The 19381-nt window shown below is 37.4% G+C and overlaps 1 protein-coding gene across 1 annotated transcript; it reads right to left on the bottom strand.

Annotated features, from left to right (window-relative positions):
• Positions 1 to 17251: 17251 nt before the first annotated feature.
• On the bottom strand, positions 17252 to 18389 carry LOC114608239 (protein SET-like). Its single transcript, XM_028752191.1, has one exon. The coding sequence runs from the start codon at positions 18319 to 18321 to the stop codon at positions 17449 to 17451; it is 873 nt and encodes a 290-aa protein (XP_028608024.1). The 5' UTR covers positions 18322 to 18389; the 3' UTR covers positions 17252 to 17448.
• Between the last annotated feature and the right edge of the window lie 992 nt (positions 18390 to 19381).

Below are 19381 nucleotides of genomic sequence, written 5' to 3'. Positions count from 1 at the left end.
TATATATATATATATATATATATATATATATATATATATATATATATGTATATATGTATATATGTATATATGTATAGATATAGATCTCTCTCTCTCTCTCATTCATATATATATATATATAAAATCTCTGGCAAGTTAATATACAACATTGGAAAGCCACACATTCAAGCATGTTTGAGGATCACAAATTGGTCTTGATGCCTTAAAATTAAAAGGACATTAAGTTCCGTGAAGAGGAGAGAGAGTGGATGTGAGAAGAACTTGGGGAGGTATGAAGATGACCAAAACATATATGAAATTCTCACAGAAAAAAAATTTTTCTGATACATCAACAAACAATACAAAGATAAAAAAAAATACATCTGAAACAAGGCAGAGCCTTGCTGTCTGACTTTAGATGGAAATTTGTGTGACATTAACTCAAATCTTTTGCCATTCTGTGCATATCCTCACATAGCTATGAATGGTAGTGAACATTCATTTTGAGATTGCAGATTAATATTAATAAGTGAGTGACCTTGACAGTATGGAGTCCAAGTACAGTGGAGATTGACTGCACTTGAGTTCCCTAATATTGCAGAGAAGGAATCAAGAAAAGTTGAAGTTTTCAGTGGGTGTCATTACCCAAAGATGAAGTAATAAAGTTTTAGGAGAATAAAAGCAAAAAAGAAGTTGCCTTAAAGGGCATTTCTCAGATCAAAATGAATGAAAGTAACTAAGGTCTTGGTGCAACTTTAAAGCCTACTACTTCAGCTTGGAGCGGATTTGATTTTCAAATTTCAAACAGGATTCTAGATGACACCCAGGCTGTTGGTCTGTGTCACAAGGCTCTGTAACAACTTACCAGCATTCTGACTTTGGACTCTAGACTAAATCATTATGTCCCATGTTTACCTCATCTGTGAAATGACTAAGCTCCTAGTAGCTTGTTGAATGTATTGGAAGAGTAAGTGTAACAGTGCACACAACAGTCTTTAATTCTCTGTGCCACATAGTATGAACCTCAGGGAAAGTCACTGGAGTAGTCATGGAGATGAAATCTACTCCTTCTCTTTATGACTAACAACCATATAGAAATAACTAAAAATAAGTAAATACCCTTCACTTGACTTTGTTTCTCTTCTTTTAGTATGTAAGAAAGCTTTGCTGTCCCCAAAGTTCTTTGAAAGTTATCTAAAGAACAGAGTTCCAGTGTGGCTGATATGTTCACCAGCTTATGACCCTTTCTTAATTACTTAATTTCTTCGTAGCTTTCATCACTATCATCTTCTAAGATATACTCTCAGTAGGAATAGTAGCAAAAAATATTTCAGACTAAAGTGATAACGTGGACTCACTTCTTACATGGCTACATACCTGTGAAGATGCTGATCTTGCTGACTTTTTCCTCTTCCTTGAAACTAGTTTCTTAATATAATAGATTACTTCATTCATCTTATTTCTTTCAATTGAATTACATACATCAAACATTCTGCGTGTCTTTACCACACCTCCTTCTAGAATACAGAAAATATTCTTCCTCTCTATATTGAGATTGGGCTAGGCTTTTCCATGCTCTGCTGAACAGTACAACCATGGTGCAGTGATGATGTACCAGTCTCAAGCCAAGGTCTCAGCACTCATGGGTTTCTGCATCAGTACTTGCTTTCTCATCCAAGAAAATGCAAGAAGAACTTCAATAAGAAAAACTGAGGCCATCAGTAAGTCTAGGGTCCAGCCTAATGCTGCCTTGAATGCAGACCCACCATCGATCCTAATGAGCATACTTCAGCAATGCTACTGGTTTCTCTCTAGCGCAGGTTGCTTGCGGTTCTTACTAATGATCCTTACTGATTGTGCCTATACTAGGGGAAACAGAGCCTTGCATGGTGAGTAAAGTGGTAATCCCCACTGTTGGGCATCTCAAAGAGTCTCACAGTCAAATATATACCTGATCCAAACTGGCTCGCTTTAGAAATGAACCTAAACTCTCTTCTCCATTTAACCCCTTCTTCCTTTCTTCACCTCCTTCCTAGGGTCCACCACATCTTGCTGTTAGTAATTCATCATCACCCACCAGGCTTGATCTATAAGAACACTTCCTGAAAGAGTCCTCTGCCAAACAGCATTCATAAAAATCTTTGTACTCAAGTCATTAGCTCCTTTAAATTTTCTTCCATGTACTAAAACACCTTTGTATCTTTTCACAGATATATCTAGGTGACATCCTGTCAACTAGAATGTGAATTCCATTGAAGGCTGGAATCATTTTAGACATACTGTCTATGTACTCAGCACCTATGGCTTGGCAAGAAATAGTTTTCCAATAAACCCTTAAGATTGAATAGGTAGAGTATTTTCTATTTTTTTGGATGAATGACACTATCATTCCTCCAGCTTCTGTTCTACAAATTTGAGAGCCTACCTTATCATTCTTGTTCCTCTTGGTACTGACCATTATTCAGCTGTCAAACCACGAGGTTCTGGAGCATCACTTGAAGCAACATCCATCCTTTCTGTTCCCATTTTTGAGTCTTGGTCATCTCTTTCCTCTTCAATAGTCTTCATCTATTGCTCTTCCTTAGTGCTTCAGTGTGTAACTGGTGAGGTACTTATACACTCTTATTGTATTTTAAAAAGAATTCACTTTCAATAATGTTTAATAGTAAGTGACCGCTAAACTCCAACTCCTGAAGTAAGCAACACTCATTCCATGCTCACCAATCTGCAGATCTGCTATGGTTTGACTGAGTTCAGCTGGGCTTTGATCACTCCAAACTCTAAGTCAGATTTCTCTTTCTGCAAATGACTGAATAAAGAAAGACTAATTCATACATTATCATGGAAGAGAAGGGAATCTTCAAAGAGTTAAAAAAAATACTTGCGTTGTGTCCCCTAACGTCTCAGCATGGAAAGACACACTATAATGCCTATATTTGTTCTATTGCATTGACCAAATCCAATGGAGTAGGGACATTAACTCTTATGCCTCTGGGCGTCTTTAATTCCCACACATGGCCCATGGTTGTCATTTTTATTTAAGGAGTGGCTGAAGAGTAGAGGATTGTAATATAGTCTTATCAAGCACACTGGATCTTCTCTCTTCCAAGGAGCTTTGGTGACAGCAAAGCCTCCTTACATTTCCTTTACTAGAACTCTTGACTTTTTATTCTGTGAGCTAAAACAGCCATCCCGATTGTTGATCCAGTCTCCTCTCTCCTCCCTTCCTCTCTCCTTTCACATCCTCTCCCTTCCCCTCCTCTCCTCCCTTCCTTTCCCCTCTCCCCTCTCCTTCCCTCTTGTCTCATCTCCCCACTATTCCACATTTTTGGACCCAACAATAGCAAATTGCTTGTAGATCCTAGGTGCTTACACCCAGGTGTTTCATGCCTCTGCCTCTGCTCATCACACTCTGTGCAGAAATGCTTTTCTCACCCTCCATTCCTACCCAATTGGCTGTTTCCCACTCATTCCTCAAGACTGAGCTCAGGTGTGACCCACTGGACTAACATTTCCTGAACTTGTTTCCACTTCAGTGTACTGGCAGTGCCTTGTGCCTGGTCTTACTATGACATTTGTCAGATTGCATTGCAATTAAAATTACCCATATGTGTATATCTGTATGTATCTTTTTACACCAGTTACTTTACATGGATGAGAGATTTAGTTTTCATAAACATTTAGGTTATATGTATATATAATATATGTATCTAATATCTAATATCTCCATATACATATATAATATTAGATACATAGCTTTACATATTTTAATTTTAAAGAATTAGACCATATACTCCAACTCTCTATAGTGAGATTCACCAATAAAAGCCTTGCAATTAACATGTCTCAGGTCTTAGAATATAGAAGTTATGTCAATGATTTATGGCATCTGTATTCATATTTGATTATTTTTTTAGATAAAGTTGTTTGTAGCTCAAGTTGGCCTCAAACACATTATATTGTTAAAGATTATCTTGAAGTTATAATCCTCCTGCCTCCACCTGCCAAGCGCTGGATTCACAGGCAAGTACTACCCTGCTCAATATTATGAGTGCTGTGTATTGAATCCAAGGCTTCCTATATGATAGGCACTCTACCAACTGAGTGACATCCCCTTTTTATTCTTCCTTTGGCTGGATTTCAACCAAAAGGATTGATCAAGGGGTATTTACAAAAAGTGCTATGAAAGACTTATAATTAAATAGGAAAAATACTTAGAGGTAAATATCGTCTATTTTATTAAAATCTTAGTGATCTTGGTAATTTGAAGTTTGGGGGAAAGATGGGGAGAAGACAAACCCTCTGATGCCAGTTACTTGTTTCAGCTTCAACATTTGAAAGCTACAATCCCCTGGGGTTTTGTTAGAGTCTGCTTTGTTTCTAGGATGGCAAACAACAAGCAGAATTTAAAACAAGTTACTCTAATGGCAACTGTCATGCCACGATGACTTCAGGTAATCATTGGAAAGCTAGCATTGAAGAGCAGGCTAATCATTTTATGGGCAGGAGTCCTGAGCAGAAATGGAGAACTTTTCCTTAATTGACATCATTATATTACCAGCCACCCTGAGGCCACAGGTGAGCGAGACTTCAATTGCCATGCACTTTCATTTGTTTTAGTTGCCTTTGTTAATTTCTTCAGTTCATAATTCACCCAGTGGCAGTAAAGAGGATAATTTTTTATTTTTTGTTTTCTTCTCTTTAAATGGCAGAGCCTAGATAATGAAGACAATGGTAATTCCACTGGTATCTTATTTAGGCTAACAGTTTCTTCTTCAGGCTGAGGAAAAAGAAATGATTTTTTCTATATTTTCTTTTAGTTTATTCAATGATAATTTATAAATGTAGTCAATAAGATGTTAGGTATAGATCCCAAACTGGTTCTCTGGGTCTGAGTTTATGGTGTACATTACTCTCTCAAAGTATGTATATGTATTGCTTTACTGTTTAAATATATAATATAGCCTCAATGATACCTCCATTTTGTCTGACTTTATCCTCCAGCCTTCCAATCACTGTGTAGGGATTTTCAATCTAATCCTAGCTCTTTTCCAAAACACTTGGGTTATTTCTTTACAGGTTTTCATTCTTTGCAAATCAGACTGCTAGAACTATGCCTAATCTGTTCTATTTTGCCCAGTACTTTGTCTCATTCATCAGACATTTTCTTAAGATTCTTACTTCTTCCCTATGAAATTTAAACATTCCTGAGAAGCAAAAAATCAAAGCAAGCAAGCAAACAGACAAACAAACAAAAAACCAACCCCCCCATTCTCTTACTCCCCCACCACACCATGACATTATTCTCTTGATGTCTTGGTTGTCTCTGTGTCTAATAAACAGTCATTTCTTAGGTGTTATGCTCATTGTGGTATCTAACCTTTTTCTCTTCCAAATGTCTGTTGAATGCTGTTATCTTTTAAGTAATGAACCTAAGTTATTTTCAGAAACAGGGTTCTTTGTGATTTATGTTTTTTGAATATTCCTATATAGCAAAATCCTCATTAAGTGTTTTTTATTAAAGAAGGGGGAGTATTCATACACATTCAGATTAAACATTTATATAGTTTCTGTGCTTATGCTGGTATGATATTAAGATTAACTTGTCGATAATCTCAAATTTTGCATTGTATGTGGTTGAAAATGCATCTCCATTAGAGAAATAGCAAAATGAATCTTGAAATGATTAAGATATAAAGCAGTGAATTTGGTATTGGTTTTGCTTAAAACTGGAAATTATTTTCACTGAAAGAGAAATTACCTCCACTACAACAGAAAAGGAACTATAAAGATATTTATACTTAAACTTGTATTACTTTTTAAAAACGTATCCCTGTATAGGGTAAAGGTGTTGTTCAGAAACCCATCTAAGTCTGTGAATGATATAAAAATACTCTGTGCATCATTCCTGGAAGAATTGCTAGTGACTAATAGGGAATATGTAACAGTAATGTAATTTCCTAGTAGTCCTGGCTTGGTGTGAGCCACAGACCTCCCTTAGCCCAGATAGAAGAGAGGATGCAATTTCAAAGGACAGAGACACTGCTTTCTCTTGGACCAGATGAAAAAACCTTTAAAGTAAACAGTAAGCCTGCTCCTCATCAGAGGAAGAGTCCCTGGTGTTTCCATAGAGATGATTTGGAAAATGATAGTGCTTCAGGGGACAGCTGGGTCAGACTCAAGAACATCCTGGTACAGTGGCTCTTCAGGCTCTTCAACGTCTTCTTGGCCATAGAAGTGTTTATTGTGTGGCAAGAGAGACAACCTGTTTTCCAAAGGGTTTTGGCTTTGCACAGATCCACAGGTGTTCCTCCTCTTCAGAGAAGCTAGTCCAAAAAACAAGACAACAAAAACAAACAAAAGCTAAAACAAAACAAAACAAAACAAAAACTCTGACAACAGCAACAAAACCCCTGAATGTCCTACAGTCAAGAATATGCTGGATTTGGTTGGTATTTTGTGTGTGCATGAAACTTTCCCAGAGTGGAGGCATCTGAGACATAAACCTTTGTCTTGCTTTTCAACTGCTCGCCCTTAAGAATAGGATTAACTGCATTGCACCAAAAGACAACTGTTTCTTATTGTAATCTAGTTGGCAAGATAGATTCTGAATCTCTGTTTCCCACCCTTTAGTCAGAAGCTCTGTTTCTTACCACTTATTCAGAATCTGTCCTAGAGGGCCCAAACACAGACGAGTGTCAGGACTTTTTACAGGATGGATTTTACTAGCTAAGTTTTAATAAGAAAGAACTGTTCTGCTGTAATTTTGTGCACCTCCCTGTGTTTTGGGCTGGATGCCTGTAAACTTGAGGTGATTCTATCTCTGAATTGTCTGCCTATCCTCTTCGTACTGCTTCAAAGAATCAGAAGACGTGGCCTCCATTAAGCAGTAGAATTAAATTTAGGATAGCACACTATTTTTTTTCAAAAAAATTTAAATCTGTATTTAATTTTATTAACAGGAGGATTGGGAAAGCTTGACAGGATAGCTCTTTCATATTATGAAGCAATTTCAATTTATACAAAAATATGCTTATCATAAAGACCCAAGCTCCAAGGATGTTTTCTCAAATCTTTGGTGCAGTCAATCACTGTAAGTGATGTTCATAAGCTTGGAACTCCTTTAACACTGTTTATTGAACCTGTCACTCCTAGCCTTCAAGGAGTAGAAGTCATTCATTTATTGATTCTATCCAATGAATAAGAATTGCCCACAATTCCGATAATGTTACTTATTCAGCTAGCATGTGATATACAGAGTATGTTGCTACAAGGCCGTAATTTGAGGCAGGAATATAAAACTTAGGCTAGAATAAAGAAGTAGGCTTCAGGCATGAAAATGACTTTGGGCTAGGACAGGGAAGTAGGCTCAGATATTTTGGTCATCCTGGTAAGCCCTTAGAAACAGTGATCACAGGAGTGATCACAGGACTTGGTTTGTTGCCTTGTTTGTTCTTTGACTATTTGTGTTTATAGTTTTGTTTGTTCCTTGACTATGTATATCTATTGTATTGCTAGACCTGAAACCTAGAACTGGCCTTAATACTTGCATGTCATTAAAATGGTATAAAAGCAGATTAGGAAAAAAAATAAAAACTGAAAATAAAAAATAATAAAAAATGTATAAAACACATATCCTGGTTATCAAGTGATGTATTATTTGGCCTTAGATTTAGCTGAGTGTACAATTTCTTACTTTAAATGTGGATCAGATTGATGCTTTAGTATAATCACGCGCTTTCACATTCTAGGAAACACGAAACCACCATTGAACAAACGATGAAAGAATGTTTCATCGGGGATCCAGACAAAATCAGCCGACATCATGAGGCAGCAATGGGTGCAAATGGGGAGTGCGGCTGTTTGAATGGCAAAGGTCGCTGGAAGTATATATATTTTAACTCTTGATCCCCAGTGAGTAAAGCTGTTTAGAGAGGTTTGGGAACTGTGGCCCTGCTGGAGGAGCTGTGTCACTAGGATAGAGTTGAAGTTTTCCAAAGCCCATGGCAGTTCCGGTGTCTTCCTCCTTCATGCTTACGGATCAGCGTGTAAGCTCTTTCCTGCTGTTCCAGCACCATGCCTGCCTGTCTGTTGCTGCTATAAGGGCTATCAACTCTCCTTTCTCAAATTGTAAGCCACATTAAACGCTTTCTTCTATAGAATGCCTGGGTCCTGTGTCTTATCACAGCAATAAAGTAACTAAGATAAAGAGAGATTTTGTTCTATTTTTTGAAACACCTCTTTTGTGAACATATATGGACCGGACTTACACCTCTCCGCACACATATAGCAGAAGTGCAGCTTGGTCTTCATGTGAATCCCGAACTGGAGGAGGGTGCTATCCCAAAAGCTGTTGCTTGTATGTGGGATATGATCTTTTATCTGGGCTGCCTTGTCTGGCCTCAGTGGGAGAGGAAGTACTTAGCCTCACAGAGACCTGAAGTGCCAGAGTTGGGGGATAACCAAAGAGGCCCCTACCAGCTCAGAGGAGAAGGGGAGAGGGAATGGGGGAAGGATTGTGGAAGTAGGTGACAGGGGGCAGGATGTAAAGTGAATAAGTAAAAAATAAAATTATATTTAAAAAGCCTCTTTTGCATATTCTTTCAAATCAGTGAGTTGAACCCACTGCATTTGTACTGGGAATTCTCTTTTGTACTGTTTTCTACTGTCACACTTAAAATCAGTACACATTCCATTTTTAGAAAACTAAATATAAGGCATAACTTTTATGCTATCAATATTCATCAGAAATTAATACAAATTTATGATTATTAAAAATGTGTTCTATGATTTATTTAGCCAGTGCAAATATTGAATAACACATGGATGAATTTTGTTGTGTTACAGGTTAAAAAATTATCCAATTTATCTGTCCATCGTTTACAAACCTACAATTATTTCGTGTCACTGTTAGTGTAAATACTGTAGCCATAGACATTCCTACCTACAGGTATAAAGCTTTGTGTGTTGAATTTCTACACAGGAGAATTGCATAGACTGCCATAGGGCAAGTTTATTTTAATATTGATAGATATAGTCAAATAGACATTGTAATAATTGATTTTATTTTCACAAAGAATGCTTAATAATGTTTTTTTCCACTTAAATGTCTTACATAAAGTAAACATTCCTCAGAATATGATGAGCTTTTGTCCTGATAAAGATAAATCTTTGCAGACTAAATGAAAATATTATCTTGCTCTCTTTCTTCCTAGAGGCATTTCCCAGACTATTATGTAAAGAGACTCTCCCAAAGTAGAAAACACAAGCTTCTATAAATTAAAAAGAAAGAGATCAAAGTATGAAGGCACAAAGTTAAGGGGAAAGGATACAGCCTTAAGATTTATGCTTCTCTCAAAAACTAGAGAAAGAAAGAACAAATGTAAAGATTTCTAGTTAAATATATATACACCAGGAGAAAATGAAGCAAGAGAAAATATTTGAGAGATGAAAAAAGTACTGGGGGAGTGCCCCATAGATCTAGAATTGAATTCTTTATTAAAACATCTTTTAGAAAGGAAAGTTAAAGACTGAGGGGCTGCATCCATGGTGGACTGGCATGAGAGTTAAGAAAGAAATTTAAGTCCACATGAAAAAAATATGTGAAGAAATTAAGATTACAAAGATATAAGTCTAAATTTGTGGTTATGTTACTATTTTTAGTTTCCTTACCAGATAATGACAATATAAATGAAAATATAGCAACAGTAAATGGAATTTATAAAATATGTACAGGTATGAGTCAATAACCCCCAAATAGGAGATGAGAAATGAATTAATTGTATTATTTTAAGGTTCAGTTGCTTATTATGACACGGCCTAACACAGTTTTAAGGCATCTATGTAGATTTCTCATGCATTTTGTACAACCACTAAGTGTAGGTAATAAACTAGATTTGAGAAGTGGCGAGTCGTAAAGAAGTGCTCATTTTAAATGAGGGCGAGTTAAGAGGAACAATCACAACACTGTAAGAAACCAGAGAAACAGAAAAGAGAATATTTTGTCTCAATCAAGAAGAAATAGAACAAAAAAAGTACGAGTAAAAAATTTCAGCAAAATAGGGAATTAGTTATAATTTACCTGATAGCAATGAACGTTCTATTGCCATCCAGACAAATAGCACAAAATGTAACATTCTTAGGGTAATCTTGACAAATTATGTCTTGGAACACTGGCAGATTTTTAAAAATTGCTTAGGAATTAAACAATGAAGAGATATGCCAGGTTTATGGATTTAAAATGCAAGTTTCTTATGCTATCAATTTTTAAAATTAATTTGCAGATCCAAAGCAATTGCATCATATAACCTTTAATTCATTAAGAGGTAGGCTATTGAAACACATATGGAATGTATATCACCCTTTTTGAAGTAATCAGAACTGAAGAACTAACGTCATCTAATGTGAAGACATTTATTACTTTGTAATCAAGACAATGGTGTATAGTGAAAAGAAAAAATAGTTATTTGACCTACTTGAATTTGTAGCACAACATATAAATGCTATCTTCAACAATAAATAATAACAGAAGACATGGTTTGGAGAGATGACTCAATCAGCAAATTGTGAAACAAGCAGGAAGACCTAAGTTTCATCCCCAGAACAAAATTAACACACACAGAAATGTACACACACACCCCACATCCCTCACAGACACAAACACACACAGACACATACACTACACACACAAACACATACAACACACACATACACAAACACGAACACAAACACCACACAGACACACATGGAGACATAGAGACATAAACACATGGACCACATAAACACACAGCACACCAACACATACTCCACACACACAAACACAAACTCATACACACACACACACACACACACTGCACACACATACACAAACACATACACAAATACATACACAAATACCACACAGACCAACAAGGAGACAAACACAGAAACATAGACACATGAACAATGTACACATACCACACACACACGCTCACACACACACACACACACACACACACACACACACACGCACAGAGCCAGGGATAGTACAGCACCCTTATAATCTCAGCACTATATGGGCAGAGACAAGTTGGTTGGGGCTTGTTGACTAGGCAGTCTAAAGTCTAAGCCAATAAAATCTTTTCTCAAAAACGAGGAGGACTACATCTGAGGAATGAAACCTGAGACTGGTTGACTTCTGAATTTGTACATATGTGTATGCACCACAACCTCCACATGCTCCTATACACACAGAGAGACACCAAACAAACCAGTGTTTTTTCAATAAAGTGGAACTTTTAGCAAGATACGCGAGCAAATATAGCAATTCTTGATATATCTAAAAATATTATTTTTGGTTGTAAGCCTAGGCTTTAACAGCTGAGCCATCTCTTGGGGATGACATTAGCTGAAATACCTGACAAAGGAGAGATAGAACCTGTAGAAGCTACCTCCAGGAGATAAGCATGACCCCAGTTGAGGGATAGAGCCACCTACCCATCTCAAAAATTTTAACCCAGAATTGTTCCTGTCTAAAGGAAATGCAGGAACAAAAAATGGAGCAGAGGCTGAAGGAAAGGCCATCCAGAGACCACCCCACCTTGGGACCCATCCCATCTGCAGACACCAAACCCTGACACTATTGCCGATGCCAAGAAGTCTTGCTGACAGGAGCCTGGTATAGTTGTCTTCTGAGAGGCTCTGCCAGAGCCTGACCAATACAGATGCAGATAATCATATCCAACCAGTGGACTGAGCCTAGGGACTCCAGTGGAAAAGTTAGGGAAGGACTGAAGGAGCTGAGGGGGATTGGAACACCATAGGAAGAACAACAATATCAACCAACGAGACCCCCAGACCTCCCAGGGACTAAACTACAAACCAACAAGTATACATGGAGGGATCCATGGCTCCAGATACATATGTAGCAGAGGATGGCCTTATCTGACATCAGTGGGAGAGGAGGCCCTTGGTCCTGTGGAGGTTTGATGACCTAGCATAGAAGGGTGCTAGAGCAGTGAGGTGGGAGTGGGTGAGTAAATGGAGGAACACTCTCATAGAGGCAAAGGGATAGAGAGATGGAAAACTGGGAAGGAAGACAACATTTGAAATGTAAATAAGTAAAATGACCAATAAAAAACTAAAAAATGTTACACTATATCTGCTTCTGATAAAATGTGAATTATAAATAAATAGCAATAACATATTAGGAATATTCTTGAGTATTTGAAAAAAATGCCCTAACTCATGTGACAAAAAGATCAATCAAGAAGGAAATTGAATATTTTGGGTTGTTTGAACATCCCAACATAACATTACATTATTGGACAGAGTTCAGACAACCATTAGATGGAAATATATAGCTTTAGATGCTGTAATAGATAAGAAAGCTCAGAAATCCACATTAAGAATCTTAGGACATCATAGGTATTTAAGAAATTGAAGCCATACGTTCACATAATACTTTGTAAGCATTCGTAGTTGGATTGCTAATAATAACTCTAATAATTGAAATCAAGAACTATTCCTATTATTGTTTAACAAATGACATACAAAATTCTCTAGATTCATAAAATAAACCTAGAGATAAAATAATAAAAAGGGATGACTAACTTATATTCTCAGTAGCATAATTGCCAAGAAAAGGCATGAATGGAGAAAGAAGGACTTAATTTATATAACATTCTAAAACAGGGCAGCCTTATTTTTAGTGATAGAAAAGTTTCTGTATCCTAGGTTTTGAAGAAGGGAGGAAATAACTGAAACCAGGAACACAATTTTCTTTATAATGAAAATAAGACATACCTTTCCTGAGATGATGAATACTAGGGTGTCTACATTTATTACAACTCATTGCACTGTATGGTTAAACTGTATATTTTTCTTTTTTGTGTACTTTTTTTTAATTTCTTTTTAATTTTTACATTTCCTATGTTGTCCCCTTACCCCATCCCCCACCCACCCCGGAACCCCCAATCCCCTCACCCCTCCTCCTTCTTCTCTGTGGATGTAAACTCTATCTATTCCCCCCCACTCCCACCTCCCCACCCTCAAAATTCCCACCCCCTGGGGCATCCAGCCTTCATGAGGTCAAGGTTCTCTTCTTCCACCTATGCCCAGCAGGGCCCTCCACTTTTACATATTCAGTTGAAGCCCTGGATCCCCCACCTAAGTGCTCCCAGGCTGGTGGTTTAGACCCTGGGAGCTGTGGTTGGTTGGTATTATTGTTCTCCTCATGGTGCCTCAAATCCTTTCAGCTCCTTCAGTCTTCACTCTAACTCCTCTATTGAGAAACCCATGATCAGTTCAATGGCTAGTTGTGAGCATCTGCCTCTGAATATGTCAGACTCTTGAAGACCTCTGAGGAGACATCCATATCAGGCTCTTATCAGCATGCATTTCCTGACTTCCACATCAGCATCTACCTTTGGTGACTGCACATGGGATGGATACTCAGGTGGAAAGGTCTTCAGACGGCCCCTCCTTCAGTTTTTGTCCCTTGCTTTGTCTCCATATTTGCTCCCTTGAGTATTTTGTTGCTCCTTCTAAGAAGGACCGAATCACCCCCACTTGGTCTTCCTTCTTTATGGACTTCATGTGGCCTGTGAGTTGCATCTTGGGCATTTCAAGGTTCTGGGCTAATATCCAATAATCAGTGAGTGAATACCATGTGTGTTCTTTTGTGATTGGCTTACTTCACTCAGGATGATAATTTCTAGTTCCATCCATTTACCTAGGAACCTCTCGAATTCATTGTTTTTAATAGCTGAGTAATACTCCATTGTGTAAATATACCACATTTTTTTTAATCCATTCCTCAGTTGAAGGACATCTGGGTTCTTTCCAGCTCCTGGCTATTATAAATAAGGCTGCTATGAACATAGTTGAGCATATGTCCTTATTATATGTTCGAGCATCTTCTGGGTATATGCCTAGGAGTGGTATAGCTGGATCCTCGGGTAATGCTATGTCCAATTTTCTGAGGAACCGCCAGACTGATTTCCAAAGTGTTTTCACCATCTTGCAGTCCCACCAACAATGGAGGAGTGTTCCTCTTTCTCCACACCCTCACCAGCATCTACTATCACCTGAGTTTTTAATCTTAGCCATTCTGACTGGTGTGAGATGGAATCTCAGGGTTGTTTTGATTTGCATTTCCCTGATGACTAAGGATGCCGAGCATTTCTTTAGGTGCTTCTTGGCCATTCGAGTTTCTTCTGTTGAAAATTCTTTGTTAAGCTCTATACCCCATTTTTAATAGGGTAATTTGGTTGTCTGGAGTCTAATTTCTTGAGTTCTTTGTATATATTGGATATTAGCCCTCTATCAGATGAAGGATTGGTAAAGATCTTTTCCCAATTTGTTGGTTGTCGTTTTGTCCTATTGATAGTGTCCTTTGCCTTACAGAAACTTTGCAATTTTATGAAGTCCCATTTGTCAATTCTCGATCTTAGAGCATATGCCATTGGAGTTCTGTTCAGGAACTTTTCCCCTGTGCCCAAGTATTCGAGGCTTTTCCCCACCTTCTCTTCTATTAGTTTCAGTGTATCTGGTTTTATGTGGAGGTCCTTTATCCACATAGACTTGAGCTTTGTACAAGGGGATAAGAATGGATCAATTTTCATTCTTCTACATGTTGTCTTCCAGTTGAACCAGCACCATTTGTTGAAAATGCTGTCCTTTTTCCACTGGACAGTATATTTTTCATTACACATGATTTTGACTCAGAAATAATTGGAAGAGAAAAAGGTTATGTTGAAGTTTATTACAAAAATACAACAATGATCAGTGACTAATATATCCTTATTTGATAAAAGATAAACCTTCACAAATTTACCAAGTAACACAGATGAACGAACCCAGCTTTATGCGCAATATTATACTTACTGAAAAGACTGTGATTTCCCAGTAAAGTGAGCATCAAGACAAGGATACCCACTGCCACTGGATTTTTAGTACAAAAGTGAAAATTCTGGCCAACTTGGCAATTAGGGGATAAGTTCTATAATTAAAATGGAAGATACAAACTGTCATTATTTACAGGTCATGAGTCTATATAACAAAAATCCTCTACAGTTAATCAGCAATCCAATTATTCCTACTAATTAGGGAATTTACAAATTTGCTGCACACAATGGCTTAAACAAGTTAGCTTTCTCCCTCTATAGCAGGGTTCAGCCAACTAATGCCTGCTAGCCAAACCCAGCTGTCAACCAGTTTCCTAAATAAACTTTTATTGGAACATAGCCATGTCCAACTGTTGATTTATTGTCTGGTGGCTTCTTTTTCATCACCATGACAGAACTGAATGGTTATGATATACTGAGTAGCCCACAATGCGTAAATTATTCACTATCTAAAGAAAGAATCAAAGAGAAAAGCATGATAGAAAAATAAGATGCAGTTTTAAAGGTAAAACATGCTTATATTTATTTTCTGCCATAAACCTATAAATTATCCTAATCCAAATGAACCCTGCTTTCATGGTAATATTTTTGTTAAAATTTGAAAAAGGCAGACCTGTATTGATATATTAATCAATTTATCATGATACATCCAAATCTAAATTAAATTCATTCATAAACTCAATTAAATATAGTTAGATATTTGAGATACTTTGAAAATTCTCCCCATAATGCACATAGAAGATGAAAATACCCATTAAACAGAGATGTAAATTGTGTTCTTCCTTAAAGCTATTTAATGAATGCAGTCTAGGATTTGCTGAGAGGCAAATAGATTCTAAGAACAAGACACAGAGACACGATTACAGATGAATAATGACTGACAAATGCAGTCTATGAGTGTATACTTGAATTATGAAGTAAAGAATGAAAAATATTTACCATCTGGAAAAAATAGACATGGATTTTTAATTAACAATACACATAAAAGTGGAATTTGGTTGCACTAAGCATTGCAATGTGAATAAGGGATTTAGCAGACCAGGAAAAAAATTACATTGTCCTCTGAGACACAAATCGAGATAATCATCAAATTTTCCAAAGTAAATATCAAAATAAATAATATGAATGGATCAGGCCATGTGAAATAAATTATGTACACAGCGCTTAGCATATAGCATAGCCATGCAATTTCTGAAGTTATAAAACAAAAGAATACAAAATCATGTCAAAACGTGCCAAGTAGCTGTGTGTGTATGATGCGCAGAAGGGAAAGTCTAAACCAATCATGAATAATTTTTAGAGAAACTCCAACTCAGTAATTGGGTGATTAAAATAAAGATAATTTGCAGCCTTGAGGTAAGCAAATCTGTAATAATTAAATTAAATTTGTAGAGTGTGTGGGGAGACAGGAGCACTTAAGCCCTTGTGCTAAGATCACAGCTCTTTTGAGTACGCAGCCCCAGAGCTTGGGAGCGGCTTAACTATCAGTGTATGCATAAACTTTCTGTGAAAGTAGGCGTACTGACTGTACAGGATACATTTGTCAGTATCCATGTTCAGCGCAACCTTGAAGAACTTAATGAACTTACTGCATATGTTTTCATCAGCCTGTTCACCAGTTTATGTTCCTGGTGTATTTGGACCCATGTTTATGTGTTTTCATACATGCTGTCACATTTTCTTCTTGCTTAGTTTGTTTACGTGATTTCTCCATGTGACTCGGAAACCTAACTCTTTTTTTTTTTTTTTTTTTTGTGTCCACATTGGTTTTATTGTAACAAAGCAACTTGTACACTTCAACAATTAAAATGAGCATCTTTTTCCTTCCAGTGAAAACCGAAAAAGAAAAAAAATAAAGTTACAACAGAAAATGTCAACTCCAAATAAAACCCTCCAGGTTCTGCTGATTCTCCCACTGAGTAGCAGGGCTCAAGTCATCGTCAGGAGAGAATTTTATTTTAAAAGTGTCACCTTAAACTGCAAGGATGTCTGTTAAACATCACAATTAAACATGCCAAAGGAGAAGCCGTGTTGTCAGATGCCCACCTACCCCCCGACACCTCAAACCCACCCTTGCTCACCGTCTATACCCCCCCCTTTTTTTCTTTTTTTATTAAACAAGAGAAAGTAGACAGGTATGTGTTGGTAAATGCTAACTGTCTGCATTCACATAGAGACACAGTGTAATCTCTGAGCCCAATACAGAGAGAAAAGAAAAAAAGCTAGAATTCTATACACTACTACCCAGGGGCCTAGCACCCTCCAGCCCCCAGCAGAGCCTAGGGAACTGGAAGGCTTTTATTTTTCTCCCAGAGCATGGTGGTGGTGTTGGATCCACAAGTTTTTGAGACAAGAAAGGATAAAAATGAATTTAGAACAGAAACATGGATATTCTTTTCTTGTTGTATTTGCTCAAGATATTTTTTCCCAAATTAGTTGAGAACCATGATGTTGAGACCTCAAAAACAGGGCAACTGAGCACAGAGGGACAGGGCGGAAAGGACTGCAACTTGCTCCCAGGGACTGGAGAAAATTAAAAAATAAAAAGAAAATAAAAAAGGTTGGAATCCATCAATCTTCTGTGCTAGTCGTCCTCGCCTTCATCCTCCTCTCCTTCTTCCCCTTCATCCTCATCGTCATCTTCTTCCCCTTCATCCTCATCTCCTTCTTCATCAATATCTTCCAACCCTTCCTCCTCTTCATCATCATCATCATCATCATCTTCTGCCTCTCCTTCTTCATCATCCATATCGGGAACCAAATAGTACTGCAAGGGATTTGGCCAAATATCATCTTTGATGACCTCTCCTAACTCGTCAGCACCTGCGTCAGAATGGTCAGTAAACCAGGTAAAGAAGCTCTCTGGCTCTTCATGCTGTCTCTTCCTGCTGGCCTTATTCTGCGTTTGACTTGAGCGTTTTGTCAAATCCTTTCCAGATTTCCATTTGATCTCGGTGGACTTTGAAGACGGGTCACCACTCTCATTCAGATGAAATTCTTTGGAGAGAACTTTATTTTCAAAGTAAGGATTTTCATCAAAATAAAAATCTATTCTGTAACCTGATTTAATGTCTTCAAATTCTGTCACTTCAACTCTGGTCAAATAATGCAGAGCCTCCTCGTCTTCCTCCCCAAGCAGTGCAGACACTTGTGGATGGTTGACAAATGTTGTTACCCAAAAATTTGGGATTTTGGCGATCAATTCTGACCTCTTCTGAAAAAATGGTTGGCGAAGTTTGTTATATTTTTGTTCTACTTTCAAAATTTCCTCACTGGCTTGTTCATTAAGTCTGTCTATTTCATTTTGCACTTCATCAATATGTTCAATTGCTTCTTGCTGTTCTTTTTCTCCCTTCGGCAGGCCCGGAGAGGCCGACTTGTCCTCCAGCTTCGGAGCAGCAGCCGGTCTGGGTTTCTTGGGCTGAGGCAGGATCGCAGATTGCCGCTTCGGGGCCATGGCGCGAGGGAGGTGGCCGGGAGACAGAGGCCAGAGCCCCGATGTTCACAGCAGGAAGAAACTCGCAGGAACTGGAAACCTAACTCTTATAATTAACCCAAGAGAAATATATGTTTCATAGGTTCATAGGAGAACTTAGATGTTGGCATTTATCAGATACTATCGCTGGGTAGTGGAGTTGCTCTAGTTTAGGAACATAAGTGTATGTGCACAATGCATGCTTTGGTCATAGTTCTGTAATTAGAAGCTAATGCCCAACACTATATAGCCAAGTGTATGTATATAAAAATTCGACTTGGGGTGGATAAAATAAAAGACGAGGAACAGTATTTGTATAATTAAATGTGTGTATAAATTTTTCATGTATATTTAAGGATATTTTTCAAACAGAGAGTAATGAGGAATTAGCCAAATATAGGATCAGAGTAGAAAATCAGAATTAAGATTAATTAAGAATTAAGTCAAGGTAAATGAGGATTTGAATAAGTGAATCTGGTATCAACTTGAGGGGTGTGTTCAATGAGCAAGTCCCTTGCATTAATAATAACAGGAAGCACCCCATAAGTCACTGAAGTTTATGACTTGTAACTGATGATAGAAAACAGGATCAACTTCACCCTTCACATGTTACTTGAAGGAAGAGTGGAAAACAAAGGCAAATGAGAGAGAATATCAAATTACACTTTAAAACTTAGACTTTCCCAGTTAACACACACTAAGCATAGTTGACTTCATATCTCAATGTTTTTTGAAGTTATTTTAGTATCTCTTTAGCAAAAATTATATGAAATAATTCCGTCTACTCTGACTAGTTTATTTTGTTTGCGCTCAGTTCAGACGGAGCCTCATCATAATTTCTAATAGGATCTAAGTATATATTTTTTTCCAAATTGCAGCAAATATACTTTGCTAAGTCATTCTTCTTAGATGGAATTAAATTACTTACCTTGGTAATGGAGAGTCTGTGGAAAGATGTAAATGAGTTGTTAACATGGCACTTCATTGCCACAATAATTTAGAGCCACTAGCTAGCTTGATGTGTCTGCAATAAATGTTTTAT

The sequence above is a fragment of the Grammomys surdaster genome, unplaced genomic scaffold (genome assembly GCF_004785775.1).
Source record: "Grammomys surdaster isolate TR1022 unplaced genomic scaffold, NIH_TR_1.0 125881, whole genome shotgun sequence".
Lineage (NCBI taxonomy): Eukaryota > Metazoa > Chordata > Mammalia > Rodentia > Muridae > Grammomys > Grammomys surdaster.
This window is presented reverse-complemented; position numbering and strand designations above follow the sequence as displayed.